The 21,672-nt window shown below is 52.6% G+C and overlaps 1 protein-coding gene across 3 annotated transcripts in view; it reads left to right on the forward strand.

The window, feature by feature from the left end:
- The window catches only part of TRPV4 (transient receptor potential cation channel subfamily V member 4), a 40,260-nt gene extending 19,229 nt beyond the window's left edge, over positions 1 to 21,031 (forward strand). For all 3 annotated transcript variants that reach the window (XM_074356011.1, XM_074356010.1, XM_074356012.1), the window contains exons 4-16: positions 3,405 to 3,557; positions 4,283 to 4,423; positions 5,097 to 5,395; positions 6,910 to 7,089; positions 8,383 to 8,541; positions 8,798 to 8,890; positions 9,023 to 9,096; positions 9,824 to 9,989; positions 10,199 to 10,265; positions 11,505 to 11,821; positions 13,169 to 13,296; positions 14,759 to 14,880; positions 15,337 to 21,031. In XM_074356011.1, the coding sequence (XP_074212112.1) occupies positions 3,405 to 3,557; positions 4,283 to 4,423; positions 5,097 to 5,395; positions 6,910 to 7,089; positions 8,383 to 8,541; positions 8,798 to 8,890; positions 9,023 to 9,096; positions 9,824 to 9,989; positions 10,199 to 10,265; positions 11,505 to 11,821; positions 13,169 to 13,296; positions 14,759 to 14,880; positions 15,337 to 15,494 (2,057 nt within the window). In that variant the 3' untranslated portion in view covers positions 15,495 to 21,031. The remainder of the gene's footprint in view (positions 1 to 3,404; positions 3,558 to 4,282; positions 4,424 to 5,096; positions 5,396 to 6,909; positions 7,090 to 8,382; positions 8,542 to 8,797; positions 8,891 to 9,022; positions 9,097 to 9,823; positions 9,990 to 10,198; positions 10,266 to 11,504; positions 11,822 to 13,168; positions 13,297 to 14,758; positions 14,881 to 15,336) is intronic.
- The last annotated feature ends 641 nt before the right edge of the window (positions 21,032 to 21,672 follow it).

The raw sequence follows: 21,672 nt of genomic DNA on the forward strand, positions 1-21,672 counted from the left end.
CTTCCCCTTTGGTAACCATAGTTTGTTTTCTATGTCTATGAGTCTATTTCTAATTTGTAGGTAAGTTCATTTGTATTTTTTTTTCGATTCCACATATAAGTGATACATGATATTTGTCTTTCTCTGTCTAACTTACTTCACTTAGTATGATCATCTCTAGTTCCATTCTTGTTGCCACAAATGCCATTATTTCATTCTTTTTAATGGCTGGGTAGTATTCCATTGTGTATATATATGTGTGTATATATATACATACACACAAACACCGTATCTTCTTTAACCAGTCATCTGTCAGTGGACACTTAGGTTGCTTCTAGGTCTTTATCAACCAGTGTCTTTGAACACCAGAATGATAAAATACGGTATCACTGTGTCTAATCAGAAGGGAATTACCCGGTTTATAAAAATATTCACTCATGGTGCCTCGCCAGATGGTGTGGCCTTGTTTGGGGCACAGGCTTAGGGTTGTGGGGAGATGGAGCCCCTCTCTGCCCTCAGAGGGTCTCTGTGACAGTGTGAATAATCTCATTTGGAGATAAGTCACATTTAAGCCCTGGCTAAATGGCCCAGCCTGGTCCCCTAAGTTCATCAGGCAGAAGTGGGGAGCCTTGGGGTGGAGTGAACCCCTGTGAAGTGGGGACCGTGGTGCCTGTGCCTTCTGTGGGCAGAGTAGCACCAGGCTGGGCTTGCCAAGGCTTCTGGCTTCTCCTGAGTTCAGGACTGAATTGGGGGTGCCTCTGAGCCTAGGCCAGGAGCCCCCAGGAGAGTGTGTCTGCATGAGCATAGGTGGGGGACTCTAAGATAATCTGGGAGGGGGATCCCTGAAATTGTATGGAAGAATGCGTGTGTAGAGGATTTACTGTGAGACCCATTAATTAAGCTTCAGGGCCCCTTGCTTGCTCTGGCCCCTTCTACGGCCCTCGTATTTTGAATTCATAATTGTATGTTTGTTTTCATAAATGGGATACCCAAATTGTATGTCTCAGACCTGAATCTGCTCCTGTATGTTTTTCTAGCCAGAGACTCATGCGCTCATTGATTCTCAAGGGAGCCAGTAACACCCTCCCCCCAACCCCGCCCCCAAACTTTGACAAGCTCCAATTTGGCAATTAGGACCCCTGGCTCCAGCCTCCCCCGTGAGAGCCACTTTGCCACCTGGTGGTTGAGTACTGTAGCTGCAACCTCTTCCCCATTCTGTGTAGTTGCTGTTCTTGGAATCTTTTCCCAGGACCCAGGCTGGCAGCCCCCTTACCCTGCTACAGCCTGGGTCTAAGGGTGTGGAAGTCCAAATCCAGAGTCTAGTTCCAAATCCCACACAAACCACTGGGTTCCTGTGGCTTGGAATTACCTGCAGTGCCCAGCGCATCCCTTCATTGAATGTTTAACTCAGCAAGTGGTTATTGGGCACCTACCAAGCATCAGGCGTTGTGCTGGTGTGGGGCAAAAATGGTGATCGAAGCAGACATGACCCTGCCCTCAAGTTGCTCACAGTCTCTGGGGTGAGACCAACATGGGTCAAGCAATCACAGAAATAAATGCACAGTTACAACTGTAATGCATGTCTGCAAAGAGGCTGTATTGGAGGATTTGACCTAATTAGGGAAATCTAGGAGGACTTCCCAGAGGAGGTGACACCTGAGCTGAGTCTGAATGAATTGCTGTTAACCAGGTAAAAAGAGGAGGAAGAGGGACTAGAGAGGAGGTGAAGAAACAGCATGTGCAAAGGCCCTGTGGCTGACCACGATCAGAGTTGGACTCTGAGGTGACTACTCCAGTTCCTATGTGGAAAGTGGATTGAAGGAAATCCAGAGAGGCTGGTGGAAACCAGGCAGGTGTCCTGGGCACGTGAGAGAGATGGTGGCTGGGCCAGGTTGGTGGCAGTGGAAAGTGGTGGAGGGGTTGGAGAAACTGGTAGGACTTGCTGGGGGCTGGGTGTGAGGGAGAAGGGAGGACAAAGACATGAGCGATTCAAAGGTTTTGGCTGGCTGGGGACACCATCCTCTGAGAAGGAGACATACACAGATCAGGAGGGCTTTGGGGAGGGAAAGAAGATGAGGTCAGCATGGAGAGTTGCTAGTTGCCTGATAATTAGAAAACAGACTGATCCATCTTGAGACCTGGCTCAGCTGAGTGTGGATGTGCCTGGACAGAATCCCCAGGGACCTCGGCCAGCATTCGGGGTCCCCCTCCCCTTTATGCAGATGGGGAACTGGAGTCCCTTACTCAATACATAGTTACCTGGTGTCGACTTTAGTGGACGCCGGGGATATAGCAGGAAGTAGCCAGAACGAGGCTTGCCCAAGCAGCCTCTCTCCTAGGAGTGATGGGACTGGAATTCAGGTCTCCGCAAGCCTTCTGCGTTCTCCCTACTGATTCCCGGCATCTAGGGAAGGGGTCTAGAGCACCTGTCGTGGAGTAATAACTGCAACAGTATTATTTATCGAGGGCTCCTATCTGCCTGGCGCTGGGCTCATCAACAAACATCTATTAGCTCATCGATTTCCCTTTGGAACCTCAGTTGAGCTGGACAGGACATTGAAGCAGAGAAGGGGTTGCACAGAAGCCAGGAGCAAAGCCCGATTCGAACCCCAAGGGTCCTGGCTCCAGGGCGGGCACCTCAGCTCACACCTGCCTCTCCCATGTCCCATTCCTGCCTCAGGCCATTTAACCCTGAGCCTGATTCACTGGAGAGTTCTCTTTTCATTGACTTGCTCCTTTTAAGATGTAGATCAAGTCATGTCACCATAAAAATTAATACAAGGGAAAGAAAATTGCAAAGGGACGTTAGCAGGCGTTAGTGGGCAGTGTTAAGGACCCATTAGTACCAAACAGAGACAGACTTCGCAGGAGAGACTTGACAAGGGGATGAAACCTTGCACACTTGGGCCTTCAGTGTTACTGCTACATCCGTGAAATCCCCAAAGTCCTCTCCAGCTGCTCCTAAGGTAATCTGATGTCGTCCACTATGGCTCCCAGCTGTTTGGGGTAAGCTGCACTCCCTCTGCTCCCCGCTAGGGGCACTAGTATGTAAACACTTCATGGAAAAAGGATTTATGTTTGAACAGGTGGGCAAAGGCTTCCTCCTGGGTCTACTTTTAGAGGTTCACTGTTCTTATGAGCATGTGAAAGGCTCTGAGAAGTCCTGCAGTGAGGAAATACAGTTGGCTTTGTTTACTCCAGCATTCCCCCTTTTTATTTTTTATTTTATTTTATTTTTTAAAAGAACTTCTGTGCTTCTGCATTTATTTGACCTTCTTAGTTCCATGCAGGGCAGAAAGGGGACAGGCTCGGAGGAGAGGCATGACACGGCTGGACCTTTGGCTCCCTGCCCAGTACCCTGTCCCCCTGCTGCCCAGCAGTTTGAGCTTCAGGCCGAGCACCCCTCCTGTACGTTCCCCCTGCAGAGCCATCCACCGGGAAGACCTGCCTGCCCAAGGCCCTGCTGAATCTGAGCAATGGCCGCAACGACACGATCCCTATGCTCCTGGACATCGCGGAGCGCACGGGCAACATGCGGGAGTTCATCAACTCGCCCTTCCGGGACATCTACTACCGAGGTGAGGTGCAGGGCCGGGCGGGATCAGGGGCACCATCCTCACTTGTCCGACCCCCCACCCCCACCTCCGCCTCCACGAGCTTCTGTCTGGGCCCCAAGCACCAGCAGGTCTCCAGGAATCCATTATTGAATGAATGAATGAATGAATGAACAGACAAAGGGACGATAACTACCCCTTCCAGCTTTGATAATTCTGAGTTTCAGAATCAAAGGTTCCAAGGTTTTTAGATGCAACGAGCCAAACAGGCTGTGAACCTGGAAGTCTGGACGTAAAATGCTCTGGTCCTGGATTCTCTGAGGCTCCATGATAATAGTTCTATGAGCCAAGAGCCCCCAGAGGCAAACGTGTCACCCGTCCCAGCTCCCTGGGTCTGAAGGTCTGAATTCTGCGATCTATGAATCTGACTTGACCTTCCAGATTCAAAGGCTGTGAATTTTATGTCCCGGGTCCCAAATTCTGTGAGATCATGACGCTCTTTCCTCTAAGACTGAGGCCTCCTTGTGAGTCTGAAAGTTCCCACTTTGGGGATCCTGCAAGTCCTTTGACCCTAAAATTCTGCTTGCACGATGCAGCAGATCTGGGACCTCAGGCATCAGAGAGTCCACATTGGGAATGTCTTAAGGTCCATCCGCTGCCCCTGGGTGGACTTCCATTTTCTGCACCCCTCCCACCAAGCCTGGTCAGGTCTCTGCCCACCTAGTGACTGTCCCCCTCTCCCTTGCCAGGTCAGACCGCCCTGCACATTGCCATCGAGCGCCGCTGCAAACACTACGTTGAGCTCCTGGTGGCTCAAGGTGCCGACGTCCACGCGCAGGCTCGGGGGCGCTTTTTCCAGCCCAAGGATGAAGGAGGCTACTTCTACTTTGGTAAGAAGGGGCCTGGTGGGGCTGGGAATGCAGGGGAGAAGCTGGGGCCTGGCAGGGGGGTACATGATGGTGGTGGCAGCCCTGACCTCTCCCCCAAACACCCAGAGCTGCTCTGGTCACAGCCCGGATGGTGCCCATTCCCAGGCCACCTGCGGGAACTCGGTCACTGAGGTCTTGTCTTTGAGGGGTAGAGCATCACCTCGCTTCTCTGAGCCTCCCCTTCCCCGTTGGTACAGCGGGGATGGTGGTGGGATCCTAGGGTTGCACTGGGATGTCCCTGTGCCTTATCACACGCGTCCTTTAGTCCAATCTAAGCTGGGACCGATGGTCAGATTGCAGGGCCGACTCCCTGTCGCTGCTACATCCCAGTTGGACCCATGAAAGGTTTTTAATTTCATCCCTGCTTAAAGGCACATATTATTTGGAACTCAGAGACAAAGTCCCTCAAAGAGTCCCTCACAGCCTCCATGTCGCATGGCCACCCCCCCAATAGCCACCCCTGTCTCCCCAGACACATGCAGTTAACCCCTAGACACGTGCGGTAGACTGGGGCTCATCCACGTTGACTGTGGACACTGTGTCCATCGTCCTGGCATCTGCCCCTGAGTGTCCGAAGGCAGAGCCTCACCCGGGACCCCATCACTGACCTCCCTGCATCCACCCCCACCCACAGGTGAATTGCCCCTGTCGCTGGCTGCCTGCACCAACCAGCCCCACATCGTCAACTACCTGACGGAGAACCCCCACAAGAAGGCAGACATGCGGCGGCAGGACTCCCGTGGCAACACGGTGCTGCACGCGCTGGTGGCCATCGCCGACAACACCCGCGAGAACACCAAGTTCGTCACCAAGATGTATGACCTGCTGCTGCTCAAGTGTGCCCGCCTCTTCCCCGACAGCAACCTGGAGGCTGTGCTCAACAACGACGGCCTCTCGCCCCTCATGATGGCCGCCAAGACGGGCAAGATTGGGGTGAGTGCAGGGCCCGGGGCATGGCCAGCCCAGCCGTTCTTGCTCCTCTACACACATACACATTCATGCACGCACACACACACTCACACACACATGTGGGGCTGCTGCTGGCGTTCATTATTACTAATACACACAGCACCTCCCATCCTGCCAACCCCATTGTGCAGATGCCCCAGCTCAAGAACCTGCTATGGCTCCCTATTGTCCAGCCAAGCTATTCAATTTCATCCCAGAGCCTCTCTCTTCATCCCACCTACCTGGATGCTCACCGCCCAACTCCCACCAGCCGGGACAAGCCACTGAGAGAGAACTGAGTCGCAAGGGTCCAGCCCTGCTGGGTTCCCTACACTCCACAGCCGGATTTAGGCTCAGCCCCTAAGCTGCTGGGTGGCCGTGTGCCTGTTCCTTCCCTCTCTGGCCTCCCAGCACAAGGCCTAGAGCAGGACCTCTCAGCCTGGGCACCACTGCCGTTTGGGGCTGGATGGGTCTGGGGTGTGGAGCTGTTCTGTGCCGTTGTAGGCTGTTTAGCTGCATCCCTGGCCTCGACCCACTAGATGCCAGTGTGGCCCTCATGTACTCCACCAGTTGTGACAACCCAGATGTCTCCAGGCATTGCCAGGTTGTCCCCTGGGGGGCACCATCACCCTGACTGAGAACCAATCCTGAGGTTCTCTGCAGTCGGAAGCACCTGGGTCCAAGGCCGGGCTCTGCCACTGCCCTGCACTTCGGCTCAGGCCTCTTGCCTCTCCTCCCCATGCCTCCGCTTCCTTGTCTCTAAAATGGGAGCAATAATCATGCCCTGTGGTGTGGTGTTCTGACAACTCAGTGAGGTGATCCACTTAAAGCTGTTAATAAAAAGCCCAGGATGGGCACTAAATGCTAGGGTTACTACTGCTCTGTTAAAAATATAGCAAAAAAAAAAAAAAAAACAAAAGACTAAAATTGCAATTATACCAGGGTCCTGAGTGGGTGGAAAAGGCCTGGGTTTAAATTCTGGCTTTGCCCTACTGAACTCTGTGGACTTGGGCAACTCCCACACCCTCTCTATTCCTCAGTCTCCCTGTGTGTCAGCCAAGGAGAGTAGGGGCAGCGATAGGAAGGACCAAATAGGATAATTATTGCTAGATTTAACTTGCTAATAAGCTTGATTCATTGCTGTTTTAATTACATAAAGAGGATACTCACCACAACTGAGATTTGTAAGGCTCACCTGGGTTCAATCTGCCTTCAGCTGACTGTGTGGCCTCAGGGAAACTCCTTCTTTTTTCTGAGCCTCTGTTTGCTCTCCTGTCAACCAAGACAGAAGAGTAAGAATTAAACAAGATGATGTGAGTAAAGGGTCTGTCATACAGCAGGTGCTCAGTAAATGTGTTCCCTCCCCTCCATCCTGCTCTTGGGGTAGGTGCTATTTGATGGGCTGGCCTGGCCTCCTGGGGTCCCTCCGAGGTGAGCAACTGAGCAGCAGTCCCTCCCGCCCTGCCCAGGACCCCCTGACCCTCCCTTCTCCTACGCAGATCTTTCAGCACATCATCCGTCGGGAGGTGACAGACGAGGACACCAGGCATCTGTCCCGCAAATTCAAAGACTGGGCATACGGGCCGGTGTATTCCTCGCTCTATGACCTCTCCTCCCTGGACACGTGTGGGGAAGAGGCCTCTGTGCTGGAGATTCTGGTGTACAACAGCAAGATCGAGGTGGGCATCTGGGCATCAGGGCAGGAGACGGGGCCCAGGGAAGGAGGGGCCTGAAGCGGTGGGTCTGTGAACTGAGTGCAAAAGAAAGTCACAGCTAAGTGCCCAGAACAGCGTCTGGTACTGGGGGGAAATGGGAGGGTTGTAAGGGTCGGACTTCAGGGGCAGGCAGGACTGGCTTTGTAACTTACATGCTGTGTGACTCAGGACAATGTACCCAGCCTCTCTGAGTCCCAGCTTCCTCTTTTGTACCATGAGGATAAGGATAGAGTATTTCTAATTGGGTTGTTGCGAGGACCAAATAAATTCATTCTGGAGCAGTCTGGCACAGGGTAAATGTTATGTGTCAGCTGTTATCAGTAGTCCTTACATGAAGTTTTGAAAGCTCCTTTTTTCACTTAGCAGTACTTTGTGAACATCGTTCTGCACCATTAAATATTCTTCTGCAGTGTCATTGCTGCGTGGAAATGTATCACATTCTAATTAACCATTCCTCTCTTCTTGGTCATTTGGATTTGTTTCTGCAGTTAACTATCAGGAATAACACTGCAATGGCATCTTTGTGGCTAAATCGTTGCACAGTTCTTTGATTATAAAGAAACTCAAGTCATTAAAGGGACAGGACACTGTACAAATGGGTCAGCAAATGCTGGGGCCTGGGTGCAGAAGATCTCCCTTCCAGCCCCGGCTCTGTGAGCTTGGACAGATGCCTTCCCTTGTTGGAGGTTACTTCCCTCATCTTTGAAATGAGTGACCAACTTGATTTACAATGGGGGTGGTGGGAGGCTTAGCATCTCTGCTGCAAACTCTGATTGATTGGTAGTGTCTACCCAGGGAACTAGATAGAGAACTTTTGTGCAGGAATCAATTTTGATGTCTGCCCTGGGTTCAGAATTGGAAAATTGTGGTGACTCAAGTTTTTATCATCTTTGGGCTAAATTTCCCGATCCCACTTTCTAAATCAGAATTTCTGAGTTTGGAGCCTAGGGATTTATATTTTTAACAAGTCACATAGGTGACTTTGCTGCCAGTAGCTTGGTACCATCCACAGAGTGGAGTCTGGGGACCACAAGAATAGATGTTCTTTAAGGTGCCTTCTAGCTCTGGGTTCTGTGAGTCTAGAAGAGGCTGAAAAGGTAAGCTGGGGCAGAACTGGGCAGAGTCTCAAATGCTGAGCCCAGAAGTTTGAGTGTCACTAAGAATGGGTTAGGAGGGGAAAGATCTCTTAGGGCAGTGGGTGGGGGGAGGCATACTGGAGTCAGCTGATCTGGCCCCTGACCACCCTGCCTCCCACAGAACCGCCACGAGATGCTGGCTGTGGAACCCATCAACGAACTGCTGCGGGACAAGTGGCGAAAATTTGGGGCTGTTTCCTTCTATATCAATGTGGTCTCCTATCTCTGTGCCATGATCATCTTTACCCTCACTGCTTACTACCAGCCACTAGAGGGCACTGTGAGTAACCCCCACCACCACCACCAAGCTAGGCAGGAGCTGGGGCACAGCTGGGTCCTCCTGGATCCCCAGTGGGAGGGACTGGAGAAGGCTTAAAACAGGATGGGGAGGTGCTCCCACACACACCCAGGGGGAAGAGAATGAGGGAGGAGGTGCCACAGGACCCAGGTGTTTGGGGCATTGGAGAACATCTGGGTCTGGGGCCAGGTGTTGGAGGGGCTGGGTGAGGATGTGTGTGCCCACCCTCGCCCCCCAGCCGCCGTACCCTTACCGCACCACGGTGGACTACCTGAGGCTGGCCGGCGAGATCATCACACTCTGCACCGGGGTCCTGTTCTTTTTCACCAACGTGAGTGCTTGGCCCCCCAGTCTCCCCCGACCCTGCCCACCACCCCTCCTTCTCTTCCTCCACCTCTTTTAGCTGCCCTCTCCTCCCCTCTGCTGGCTCCACCTCTCTCACGTGCCCCCTCCCCTCCACCAGATCAAAGACTTGTTCATGAAGAAATGCCCTGGAGTGAATTCTCTCTTCATTGATGGCTCCTTCCAGCTACTCTAGTGAGTAGAGGTCCCCAGACTGGCAGCTTCTGGGTGAGGAAGGTGGGGCTGGGCAGGGGCATCATCCAGGTTTGGTGGGGGGTGGGTTGGGGGGGTGACTCTATTAGGAGTGAATTCACCCAGACTGAACAGCTGCAGCCCCAAATCAGGACAAGGCCAATGTCAAGCAAAAAGTATTCTGATTAAAGCAAGATTCTGGTTGCTAGAGAGTTACCACCACAGACACCATGGATAGAAATAACTTAGCATCTTACATGTTTGATTGATTGCTAATGTCTGCCCAGAGTGCCCATGTTAAGAATCTTGAGGTTCTGTCAGTGTTTCAGTGGGAAAGAGTGCTGGGATGGACTGATGATGTCTGCCTAGGGCACAGGATGAGTTGCTTCACGTATGTTACATCATCTCGTTTTTCCTTAGCATTAGAGAACAATGAAATTCACTTAGCTACAAAATCTCCACTGAACACCACTGAGTCTTTTTCTACCAATCCCAAAGACTGTCACTGTGGGATCTGGTAGAGCCTCAGGGCCATCACACACACATCAGTTGCCAATTAATGGAGCGTTTGGGTTAGAATGCTGGGGAACCCAGTGAATCCACATGGTTTCTCTTCTGGTGTCATCAGGATGTCCTGGGACCTAGAGGGCTTGAGGGCATATCTCCCCCTCCAGGGCCTCACTGTCCCCTCTCCCCTCTGGCCCCTCTTGCGGTCTCTGCTGCCCTGTAGCTTCATCTACTCTGTGCTGGTGATTGTCTCAGCGGCCCTCTACCTGGCGGGGATTGAAGCCTACCTGGCCGTCATGGTCTTCGCCTTGGTCCTGGGCTGGATGAACGCCCTTTACTTCACCCGTGGGCTGAAGCTGACGGGGACCTATAGCATCATGATCCAGAAGGTATGGGGTGGGGGGTGGGGGGTTCCCTCTGGCCTCGTGTGTCCTTGGAGGGAGCCACAGGCACCATGTGTGTACAGACAGTGCTGTGGCCTTGAGGATGTGGACATCGGGGGATGTGGGATGTGGGATGTGGGATGAGGAGCTGGGAAAGCGAGAAACCATGTGTCTCATCCTTGCCTCCGTATTCCCCCCCAACCCGGGGCCTTTAGATCCTCTTCAAAGATCTTTTCCGCTTCCTGCTGGTCTACTTGCTCTTCATGATCGGCTATGCTTCAGGTGAGCGCTGGGTGCCCGGGTGGGCCTGGCGGGGGCGGCACAGGACTGGGACGGCCACCATGATGTGTGGAGGACAATAACCAGCGTTTGTAGAGTCCTCCCTGTGGGCCCAGTACTGGGCTAAATCCTTTCCCACCCCTGCCTCGTGTAATCCTCCCTACAAGTCTGTAAAGTAAGTGCCTTTATTGCCACCTTTTACAGATAAGGAAGCTGAGGCTTCAAAAGGTTAAGTAACTTGTGCAAGTGCAAAAGCTAGAAAATGGTAGAACTGGTGTGTTCGCTATTGTTGCAAAAGAAGCCACCGCAAGTGTAGTGGCTTAAACAACCCCATTTATTATTACTCACAAATCTGGAGGTCAGCTGGGTGATGTGCTGACCTGGGCCAGATTTGGCTAATCTCAATGGGTTCCTGTGTCTCTGCTCCACTGGTGGGTCAGCTGTCACAAGGGTGGCCTCACTTGGGGGTGACTTTGCTGTCTTCGCTGGGGTCGCTCATCTCTAGCCGGCTGGCTTGGACTTGGTCACGTGGTGGCCTGAGTGTTCCCAGAATATGAGCGGAAGTGTTCAAGGTCACTGCCTTGCACAGCATCACTCCTGCCTCACTCTGTTGGCCAAAGCAAGTCTCAAAGCCAGTCCTGACTCAAAAGAGGGAGGAAATAGACTCTGCCCTCTTGGTGGAAGGAGATATAAAGCCAGCGTTGACGGGATATAGGGGAGGGTGCATTTTAACCATTAATCTACCAGCCCACGTGTTTTTTAAGCTCAGTATGTTCCCTCCGGTAGACTTTCTCCTTGATGTCATGATGCCATGGGACCCAAGTGGCACAGGCCATGGGGGAAGGACCCGGGATGGGGAAACTGACAAGCTGTTGAGTTAGTTCCCCAAGGGTTGGGTGATCTGCCATGCGATGCCTAGTATCCAAAAGGGGGCGGCCAACTTGGCCTTCACCAGGTCGCGTTCACATCTGGGGAGGTTGGTCTGAGACCAGCACTGACAGGGCTTCCCCTGCTAGGGGACACCAGATCCCCATTTTGGGGCTGACATATCCCAAACATGGCACATGTGCTGCCATTCTCAAGATTCAACTGTTGGCTTGGCTTCCACACTGCGTAACTTTGGGCCAGCACTCTCCCCTCGCCAGGCCTCAGTGTTCCCTCCCCATCAAATGGGACTGGTCCTCCCCTCTTCGTAGCTGGCATCCTCACCCTCAGTGAACATCACCGCCATCCCTCCCACAGCTCTGGTCTCCCTGCTGAACCCATGTGCCAACATGAAGGTGTGCAGCGAGGACCACACCAACTGCACGACGCCCACGTACCCCTCCTGCCGCGACAGCGAGACCTTCAGCACTTTCCTCCTGGACCTCTTCAAGCTGACCATCGGCATGGGCGACCTGGAGATGCTCGGCAGCACCAAGTACCCCGTGGTCTTCATCATCCTGCTCGTCACGTACATCATCCTCACCTTCGTGCTGCTCCTTAACATGCTCATCGCCCTCATGGGGGAGACGGTGGGCCAGGTCTCCAAGGAGAGCAAGCACATCTGGAAGCTGCAGGTGAGGCCCCGGGACTCCCGTCCCTGCCCCGCCAGCCACTCGGCTCCTTCTAGAGATGGGGCGACCTGACCCACCGCACCTCCTTGGCCTTCGGCACTGGGGGAGCCACACCGTCTCATTCGGCCTCCACTTCCCTGTCTGTAAAATGGGCATGGAAGGCTGCGGTCTGTTTCCCAGAGCTGCCGAGCGCACTTGCAGGTGGCTTCTTGCCTGACCTCCGGCAGTGGCCTCAGATTCCCTTGTGGTCGAGCTTCCAGGATACAGTCAGCTTCACCCAGCACCACTGAGTGAGCTGTCAGCACAAGATATGCTCAGAGAGCATCACATTTCAGCAAGGGTCCCACACTGGGCAGGTTCTGTGCCCTACGCCGGCTCCAGACACGAAACTGATGGCTGCTGTCGGCACAGGCCACCCCAGAGCAGGGAAACGTCAGCATTCTCATCAGATGGGCTTTTACCAGCCCAGGCTCCACCCCTTCAACCAAGCCGACGTGGACACGGAGGGCTGCAAGGGGCTCGCCGGCAGAGGAGCTGCCGCCTTTACTTCCCACCGGCTTCCGTGCAGTCCTGGAGAGCAGGGCCCTGGGGGTATCACAGCCCGCCTGGCCGCGTGCAGTATTTTGGCGTTCCTAATAAACAAGGTCGCCTCAAGGCCCGTGAGGGCAGCACCCACGTTTACCATGACTTGGTACATTTCCAGGAAGTGGCACAGTGAGATAAAAACAAACTCCAAGGTCCTCCTCCCAGGTCTGGGTCTCAGGGAAACGTCTGGACCTGCTCTTTACCGTTATCTGTACCGCCTGCTTCCCCGGGCTGCCTTCCCCACCAGCTGTAACTCGTAAGATGCCAACTTATGATGCTTGTGGACTGGATTTAACCAGCAAAGATTTTTTTTTCTGTATCACCATATTTTTTTTTAAAGATTAACACAAAATTTTTAAATTAAGAGCTTTCATAGAAAAACCCCTATTTCTGGCCTTTCTTGAAAAGCTGGAAGCCTGGTGAGGCAGGCCCACACTCCTGCCTGGCCTTGCCCGGGTGGATGAGGGGCGGATGAGACCCTCCCTGGTCTGCCCCGAGTCCCCACCCCTCCCTGGGGAGGCTCAGCACCGAGGGGCAGCTGCTGTGTGTGTGTCCTGGGGCTTGAGCTGCTAGTCCTGCTTCATTCATCTGCTCCTGCCAGGCCCCTGTGGGTATTTGAGTGTTTAACCCTGTTTCCAGGGGCAGCGAGAGCTGGAAAGCCTAGGTCTCTTCCCTCCTAGTCCCGTAGCATCATTTCTGCCATTAGAGCAGTTAGGCGGGGCTGGGGTGGCTCACCCGCAGCCCTCCCTCCCTCCTTCCCCGCAGTGGGCCACCACCATCCTGGACATCGAACGCTCCTTCCCCGTGTTCCTGAGGAAGGCCTTCCGCTCGGGCGAGATGGTGACTGTGGGCAAGAGCTCGGACGGCACTCCGGACCGCAGGTGGTGCTTCAGGTGAGGCTGGGCGGGCTGGGCAGGACCAACCTGGGCGGATGTGGTCCCATATGCTTTCTACCCATTGCAACTTCCCGAGCCATCGAGGCCCAATGGGCCCGACTAGAACTCAGTTCTACTGGATGATCTTGGGCACATTGGTTCAGTTCTCAGCCTTGGCTTGTTCCTCTGTGAAATGGGGACAGTGACAGCAGCACTCCCTCGGCCAGCCATGTGGATTAGACGGGTTGCACGTGAGGCATGCCGGGCCAGCACCTGATGCAGCTGCGACACCGCGCGCCAGCTGGTGTTGCTGCCCCTCTGTCTCTTACTGGCGGAAACAGGTTCAGAGGCAGTGCTTATGCCGGGCATCGCCCTCTATCGACAGAAAAATGGGGTGGGCTTCAGGGCTTTTGCTAAACTGGGAAAACCAAGAAATCAGCGGCTTCCAGGGCTTTGGACGTTACCCAGATGCATCAGGAATGCCAGCTTCTCAGGGGAACCCGCTGGGTGAACCTTTTAAGCTGATTCGTTCTTTGTAACGTGATTGCCAGCCCAGAGCACCAGCATCATGTTTGGAGTCAGGCACAGTCAGTTTCCATTACGATAACCCCCACCTCACAGGGCAGCTAGTCAGCCCGGTTCAATTTGAATCCAAACTTCAAGTCCTGACTCTGTGATTTGTCAGCTCAGTGACCTTGGACGTACAGTTGAACAAGCCTCAGTTTCCTCATCTGTAAAAGGGGAGCAGTGAATGTCTAGCTTCCTTTCCGGCTCCTGACCCAGAGCAATTGCTCAAAAAGTGGAAGTTAAATGAAAATAACAAAAATAAATTTAGAAAGGAAAAATTACATGGAGCCCGTTTGGGCCCACAGAGCTGTAACCTGACTTTATGAGGGGGGTCACAATAATACGACTGAATCAAGCAGGGTGCTGCCCATCCACAGATGAATGGATGTATATCTGTATAAAATGTGGTCTTTCCACACAATGGAATATTATTCAGCCATAAAAAAGAATGCAGTACACATGCTTCTATGTGGATGAACCTTGAAAACATTATTCTAAGTGAAAGCAACCAAACACAAAGGCCACATAGTGAATGATTCCACTTATACGAAATGTCCAAAACAGTTAAATAAATTGAGACAGAAAGTAAAGCAGAGCTTATGGGGGGCTGGCGGGAAGTGGCATGGGGTGTCATTACTTCATGGGTACAGAACTTCTGTTTGGGGTGATGCAAATGTTTTGGAAATAGGTACTAGTGATGGTTGCACAACCTTGGGAATGTATTTTGTGCTACTGAACTATACACTGAAAAATTGTTAAAATGGCAAATTTTCTATTATGTGTATTTCACCAGAATGATAAAAAAGGAGGAGGGGGGCTGGGCAGCTTGAGCAGGGAGGCTGCTGGGGGCTGGGGAAGGGGTGCTGTCTCCAGGGGGGCCCCCTTGACCCTGTCTCCCCTGTGGCCCCACCAGGGTGGACGAGGTGAACTGGTCTCACTGGAACCAGAACTTGGGCATCATTAATGAGGACCCTGGCAAGAACGAGAGCTACCAGTACTACGGCTTCTCGCACACCGTGGGCCGCCTCCGGAGGGGTGAGCCGGAGGGTGCGGGGGGCACTCAGGCGTGCAGGGGGGATCCCTGGCCATCCTCAGCGCTAATTTGCTTTGAGCAGTCCTGTCCCCTTTCTGGGACTCAGTGTTCACATCTGTAGAATGGGTGGGTCCGATAGGCTGGCCACTGAGCTTCCTCTGCTGCCTGTGAATGCCCGGGGCCCCTCACTTCCACCCAAATGAGCGCATGAGACACCATAGAGAGGACACAGGTGCTCAGGCATTCTGACCCACACTTGAATTCTGATTCTTTCATTTATTCCCGTGTGTTCCTGAGCAGACTCCGTGACCTCTCTGAGCCCCACTTTCCACCTATTTAAATCAGGGATAATATATCTCCTCCTTTAGAGCACTGTGCCTGGGTACACAGAAGGTGCTCAATATATGCACGGGCACCCTCCACCAACCCTTCCCCTTCCCCCACCGTGCTCACTGCAGATCGCTGGTCCTCAGTGGTGCCACGCGTGGTGGAGCTGAACAAGAACTCGAACCCGGACGAGGTGGTGGTGCCTCTGGACAACATGGGGAAGCCCAGCTGTGACGGCCACCAGCAGAGTTACCCGCCCAAGTGGAGGACTGACGATGCCCCCCTCTAGGCGCTGTGGGCAGGAGCAGGGTCCCCTCCACTGCCCACTTCTAGTCCACTTGCATTTCAGTGGCGCCCCCCGGGGTGTCCCCTGCACCCTCCTTCAGCCCCCAGAGGTGAGGGCTGGGCAGAGATGCCGGGGAGGCCCCAGGACCCTCTGGCTCCCCCACCCCACTCCCCAGGCACCAGGCTCCTGGCCGCCTTTCTCACTCCCATGGAGTCAGCTAAGCGACACCAGGGCCTCTCTGCCTCTCCATTTATTTATTTGCTCTGCTCTAGGAGAGCGGCACGACCCCTGCCCGGAACTGGAGCCTGGCAGAGGCCTCAGGACCCCATCCCAGGGGCACTGCTGGCTGAGCCCCCGGCCCCACCCTGCACCCTGGGCCGCTCAGGCCACCGTGTGCTGAAGTGTGGTGGCTTTGCCAGGGGGCCTGCCTTCTGTGTGTTCTGTAGGAGGCCTGGGATTGTCGGTGCTCAATAAATGTTCGTTGATGGTGGAGATGGTGGGGACGATGGTGGGAGGAGCGTAGCAGGCACAGGCTGTTGGCACGGAGATGGGAGAGCTAAGAAATGTCTGCGGGGGGCGGGGATGAGAACGAGGGGCAGTAATAATGACCAAGGTGGTGTTTAGGGTGATGGTTGGGGGGCTGGACGAGGGGTGGTGGCCTGAGAGATGGGGGTGAGATGGAGTGTGATACAGAAGATAGAGCTGAAGAGAGGAGGTGACAGTAGGCTGGTGGAGTGATAATGGTGCTGGCGGGGAGAGAGTCAGTCTGGTCAGGTTATAGGAATGCTGGGAGGGGATAATGACACTGGTGGGGGGACAGGAATGCTCATCATGGCCTGGTGACACTGGTGGGGGTAACACTGTGCCAGCGGGGGGAGGACAGCTGCTGGGGAGGGCCAGAGCCGAGGTGGGGATGACAGCCCTGGAAATGGGTGAGCCATCAAGTGTCAGCAACGGGGGGATGGTGAGGGTGACAGTGGCCTTAGAAAGGACAGTGGTGGCAACTGGAATGGTGACAGTGCTTGTGGAGCCTGGGGTGGGGACGGGACCACGTGCCATCGGAGTTGTGAATGTGAGCTGGAGCTGAAGGCTGACCTGCTTCCCTTTCGAGGGCAGCCATTCTCCCCAGGGTCACACCCCACTGCTGATCAAGCCCCCTGGGCAAGAGGAAGGACCCCACAGACACCGCATCCTGCTGCTCCACGCTGGAGCGGAGGAACCTGCAGTCAGCTGAAGTTGCCCTCTGACCTCCCAGGTCCCTGCTCGGACGAGGTCTGAGGTCCCCTCTGAAGCTTGAGTTGACCAGAGTTTGGGTCTCTGAGGACCGGACCAAGGGCAGCTTCAGTGGGAGAAGCACAGGGCATGGGGTCTGCAGACGTGGGCCTGCACTGTTGGCCCAGACTGTGGGTCACTTTACTCCTCTGGGCCTCCAAGTCCCCGTCTGCCGGAAGGGTGAGACTCAGTTACTTGAGGGACTGGAGTCTATTCAGCAATATGAGAACCAAGCCGACATGAATTGTGTTACCACTGAGGGTGGCTGGGGGGCGCCAACCTTCCCATGGACCCATTCTTTCCATCTCCCTCTACGTTGCCTTCCAGGGGCTGGTGGGTTCTCCTTGTGGTCCAAGAATGACCCAACTCCTCCCAGGGATGCAGGCTTCCTCATTCCAACCCAACACACACACACATACACACAGATGGTCCTCACCCAGCATTCTCAAAGGAGGTCCCAAGAGCCATTCTGATTGGACGGACTGGGGTCACATGTCATGCCTGAGCCAATCCCATGACTGGGGGTTGGGATGCCCTCCCTGGCTGAGCCAAGCCTTCTGGGTAGTGGTGGGTAGGTCCTAAATGTTGAGCCTCAGTGTCCTCATCTGTAAAATGGGGCACAGCTTTTTGTGAAGATCAAGTAGTTCCCTGGGCTTTTCAAAGAAGAGAGGATTGTGGTTGTAGTGTTTGTATAGTTATGTGCTTGGGGCAGCAAGTCACGGAGAACTTGAAGGAAAGAATGTTTATTGTCTCAGCAGGAAGTCTCAAGTTAGGGAGGGCAGGAAAGCTGGTGAATTCAGTCTCTGTGATTCATGAAGGGTTCAGCCAGCTCCTTTATCCCTCCAAGCATTTATCAGGTACTGAAGGTACTAAGCTAGGCACCACCCACCAGGTGTGCTGGCTTTTTCTTCACACGGGCTTCCATCAAAGACATAAGATGGCGCCACCATATCAGGCATTGCATCCAGAGGAAGCAGGAGAGATGGTTCTTCCTGGGTCTCTTTTAATGGGAGAGGAAACCTTTCCTTGAAGTCCCCCAGCCAACCTCCCTTCTTGTATTATTGGCCAGAATTGTGTCACGTGTCCCATGCTTCAGCCAATCAGCAGGCAGGAAGCAGCAATTGCCCTAAAGAAGAAGAAGGCAATATGGAGGAAGGTAGTTTCCCCAGCCTGGTCTGAGGTGTGTGGGCAAGGAGGGTGGGGAAACCAGGATTTCCTAGGCGGCCGGTAACACTTTTCCCAGATGCCCACCCTCCCCTCCATCTTTCTAGTTGGAGGGTGGGCAACACTATCACGGAAAATGGCAGTGACTCATTCTGGGGCTGTAAAGAGATTGTTTCTCTAGGGGCATATGGGATGGGCTGGCCCATAAGATCAAAACACCCTTTCAGCTCAAAAAGACTCAATCAATTATTGAGGTGAATGCCTCATTCACTGATTTTTTAAAAATCATGCAATAATTATAGGCTATGAATTTTCCTCTGAGGACATTTTTAGCGAAATACATAGTAACTTCTTCTACCGTGATTTTCTAAATATTTGATGGTTTGTGTGTTCTTCAATAATTCAAAAGTAGTTTAGGTGGGGATTTAAAGTATTTTGAAGTCGTTGAGATTTCGTTTGTTCCTGTAAGACCTTAAAGATGACCTTTCCCATTGTCCTTCAGCGTATAGGACATGTACTGGTGGTATGCCAAAATATTTCCAGGGGACATACTGGACATAGAATTACTTAGAGGAAAACAGCCTTCCGACGGGTCTCAGTTTGATGCTTCTGGAATTTTAATACCGTTCCAATACTTGCTAATCTCTCTTTAATGGAGAAAAACCTCAGGCTCAGAATCTCTGAAAGGCAAAGCTAGAACCAGGGATGGGGTTAGCTTCTCGTGGATCACAGGGACTGAGGATGGAGAGGGGCAGTTCCTGAGGAAAGTTGGAATGTTGATACCTGTGCTAGACTGTGTTGGCCCTGTGATGGCCCTGACCCCTCCTTTAGCCATTCCTTTGCAGTATAGCTTTGTCTTTCCACGGTGGGCAAAGCATGACTTTGCACCCCTGGGGTTGGCCATGTGACTTTTTTTTGGCGGGGGGTAATTAGATTTTTTTTTAGTGGAGGTACTGGGGATTGAAGCCAGGACCTCGTGCATGCTAAGCATGCACTCTACCACTGAGCTATACCCTCCCCCCACCATGTGACTTGTTTTAACCAATGGGATGTTAGCGGACATGCCCAAGCCACCCCCCAAGAGGAGGATGAGAGACCCGTGGAGCAGAGCTACATCATCCCAGACAAGCCTCGCTGAGATCAGCTGCAGATGCGTGACCCCCAAAAGTTTCTTGTATGCCACTGAGTTTTTGTGATTTTTTTTTTTTCACGTGCAGGCATCAATTTTGTGGCAATAGCTAATGGGTACAGACAATAGAAGAAAGTAAACAGAACCTGGTCAGGCCAAAAAGACTGAATGTCCCCTGCACTCCATGTTGTAGATGAGGAAACAGAGGCTCAGAGACAGGAAACCTCTTGCCCCAGGGCATCTGGCTTGTAAGTGATAGAGGCAGAATTTGAACCCAAGCATTCTACCCACCAGACCCCATCGTGGAGAGAAAACACTCTGACCCCTGGGGGGTGAGAGGTGATAAGGCCAGGTCACTTCTGCAATGAGCAAAGACCCTGGCTGTCGCCCGCCACTTTGGCTGAGCCCCTGGGACTGTCTCCTTGAGACACCCTTTCCTTGTGAACATACCCCTAAACTTCATTCCAAGAAGGATTTCTTATTATGTGCATGTATGTGTATTTAATAATGATAAAGCACTTGTATGTCATATTTGACAGCAGGGCTTTTTTCATCCCAAGTTTAAAGCACTACTGGGAAATAATTAGTGCTACCAGAGTCAAAAACAATGGGATCCCATCAGAAAAGACAGTCTCAGAAACTCTCGGATCTTAATTGAACAATTACCTCTTATGCCTATGAATAGCTCATTATTACATGCCCTGTTATTATTAGCTGTTATTATTGTTTTAGATGAATGCTGGGGATTTTTTTTTTAATCAAAAGCCATTTTCAACCATACTGTTCATCTCCCCGCCGCCTCCCCCTGCGCCGCGTACTCATGCTTCTGACATTTCTGAATGTAATAATGTTGTAGTCAGCAGTCGATCTCTACACCTCGCCTGGATAACGGTGTCTTCTGATCACTTGGGTTGTTTGGACGGGGTGGTTAGTTACTCCAGGGCTCTCTTCATACTGTTACTAATTTTCGACTCCCTGGTGAAAGCATTTGCATGAGAATCCAGCGCTTCCTGTCTTTTATTTTTTAGGAATCCAAAGTCATCCGGGACAAAGTGATCCTTGTTCACCCCAAGCTTTTGAGACAGAAACAAAAGGAGATGGTGGTGATGGAACCAGAGGACAGGATAGAGGGGGCAGTGGGGCAGGGATGTAGGGCGGGAGGCTGGGTCAGGAGAGGCCAGGCTGGGAGTCTTGTGTTCTCAGAGGGAAGCACAGAAAGGAGGGAACAAATGGACACACATAAAGCATCTGCCATGTTTTCGGTGCTGTGCTCAGTATTTGGTATTCATATTTCAGGAACCATGTGGGAGCTTATATACTGTTATGAATGCCTCTCCAGAAGTTGTGACTCTCTTCCTGATTCACAGTACCTCATTTTGTTCAGGGTACTCCACTCTGCTTCATGGGCTTCCCTGGGCCAACTACTGTGACTCTCTTTGCCTTACTAGGTACTAGTGTAGGAGTAGCCTTGGGAACAAGTTCTGACCCATGAGACAAAAGGAGAAGTCAGCTGCAGGAGAAGGAGTTCTGGGGAAATAAGAGAAATATAAGAAACACTGTCTTCTCTTTTGCTGGGCACTTTCAGGTCTGGGTGTGATGCCTGGAGCAGCAGCAGCCATTTTGTGACCATGAAGGGGCCTGGTGGAACAGAAAGACGAAAAGGATGTGGGTCCTTGATGATACCATTGTGCTATTGAATTAACCAACTTTGGAGCCACTTCACCTTAAGGCTTCTTATAATTATTTGAGATCATTTTTTTTTTCATTTATTCCAGTGAGTCAGAGTTTCCTATTACTCTGCCAAAATCATGAAGATACCAGAACAAAATTTTCTGCCTATTTTACAGATGAAGAAAGTGAGACCCAGTGAAGTAAACGCACTTGCCTGGATGGGGTGGAGTCAGGATTTGAACTCACTGTCTTAGGAGGAGGCGCCTGTTTGGGGCAGGGATCGGGGCGGTGGCAGGATTTTTTTTTTTTTTTTTTAAAGCAATCTGGCCTTTACACAGCATGGGCACATTCTGTTTCTCCACAGCAATAGGCTGTGATGGCTTCTAACAGCTGAAGTTGGGTGGACCTGGGACTCAAACCCAAGCAGGTCCCCATACCCCAGCTCAGAGTCCTCTTGCAGCTCAAGGTATTCAGTGACAGCAGAGACTCTCCCTTGCTCTTAGCCCCCCTCAGTTTGGGCTGCACCCACTGGGTCCCACAGATTCGTTGGTGGGGTGGCTGATCCTGGAGATCCGCCACCAGGGGCTGCTGTAGTCACACCCACGAGAGGAAGCCTGAGGGAAACTTGGAACCTGGGGACCAGGGTGGGAGGAGCCCCTGGGTGAGCTCCCAGTTAGGTGTGTCTTGAGGCTGTAAGGCTCGGGGAAACCCCACCACCACCACTCGCCACCCTCACAAGGAGAAAAAGAGATCTGTATCTGCCTCTGAAGTCTAAGGCCTAGTGGCTGTGTGCCCTCAGGCAAGCTGCCTCCCTTCTCTGAACCTCACTTTTCTTATCAAAAGAGGGGGATCACCTGTACTTCTCAAATGAGGGCTTCCTCTCTCTCCCTGGGGGGCTTCCCCCTCCTCTGGGCCTAGCTCTACATGGTAGACAAAAGACCAGGT

Source organism: Camelus bactrianus, chromosome 32 (genome assembly GCF_048773025.1).
Source record: "Camelus bactrianus isolate YW-2024 breed Bactrian camel chromosome 32, ASM4877302v1, whole genome shotgun sequence".
Classification (NCBI taxonomy): domain Eukaryota; kingdom Metazoa; phylum Chordata; class Mammalia; order Artiodactyla; family Camelidae; genus Camelus; species Camelus bactrianus.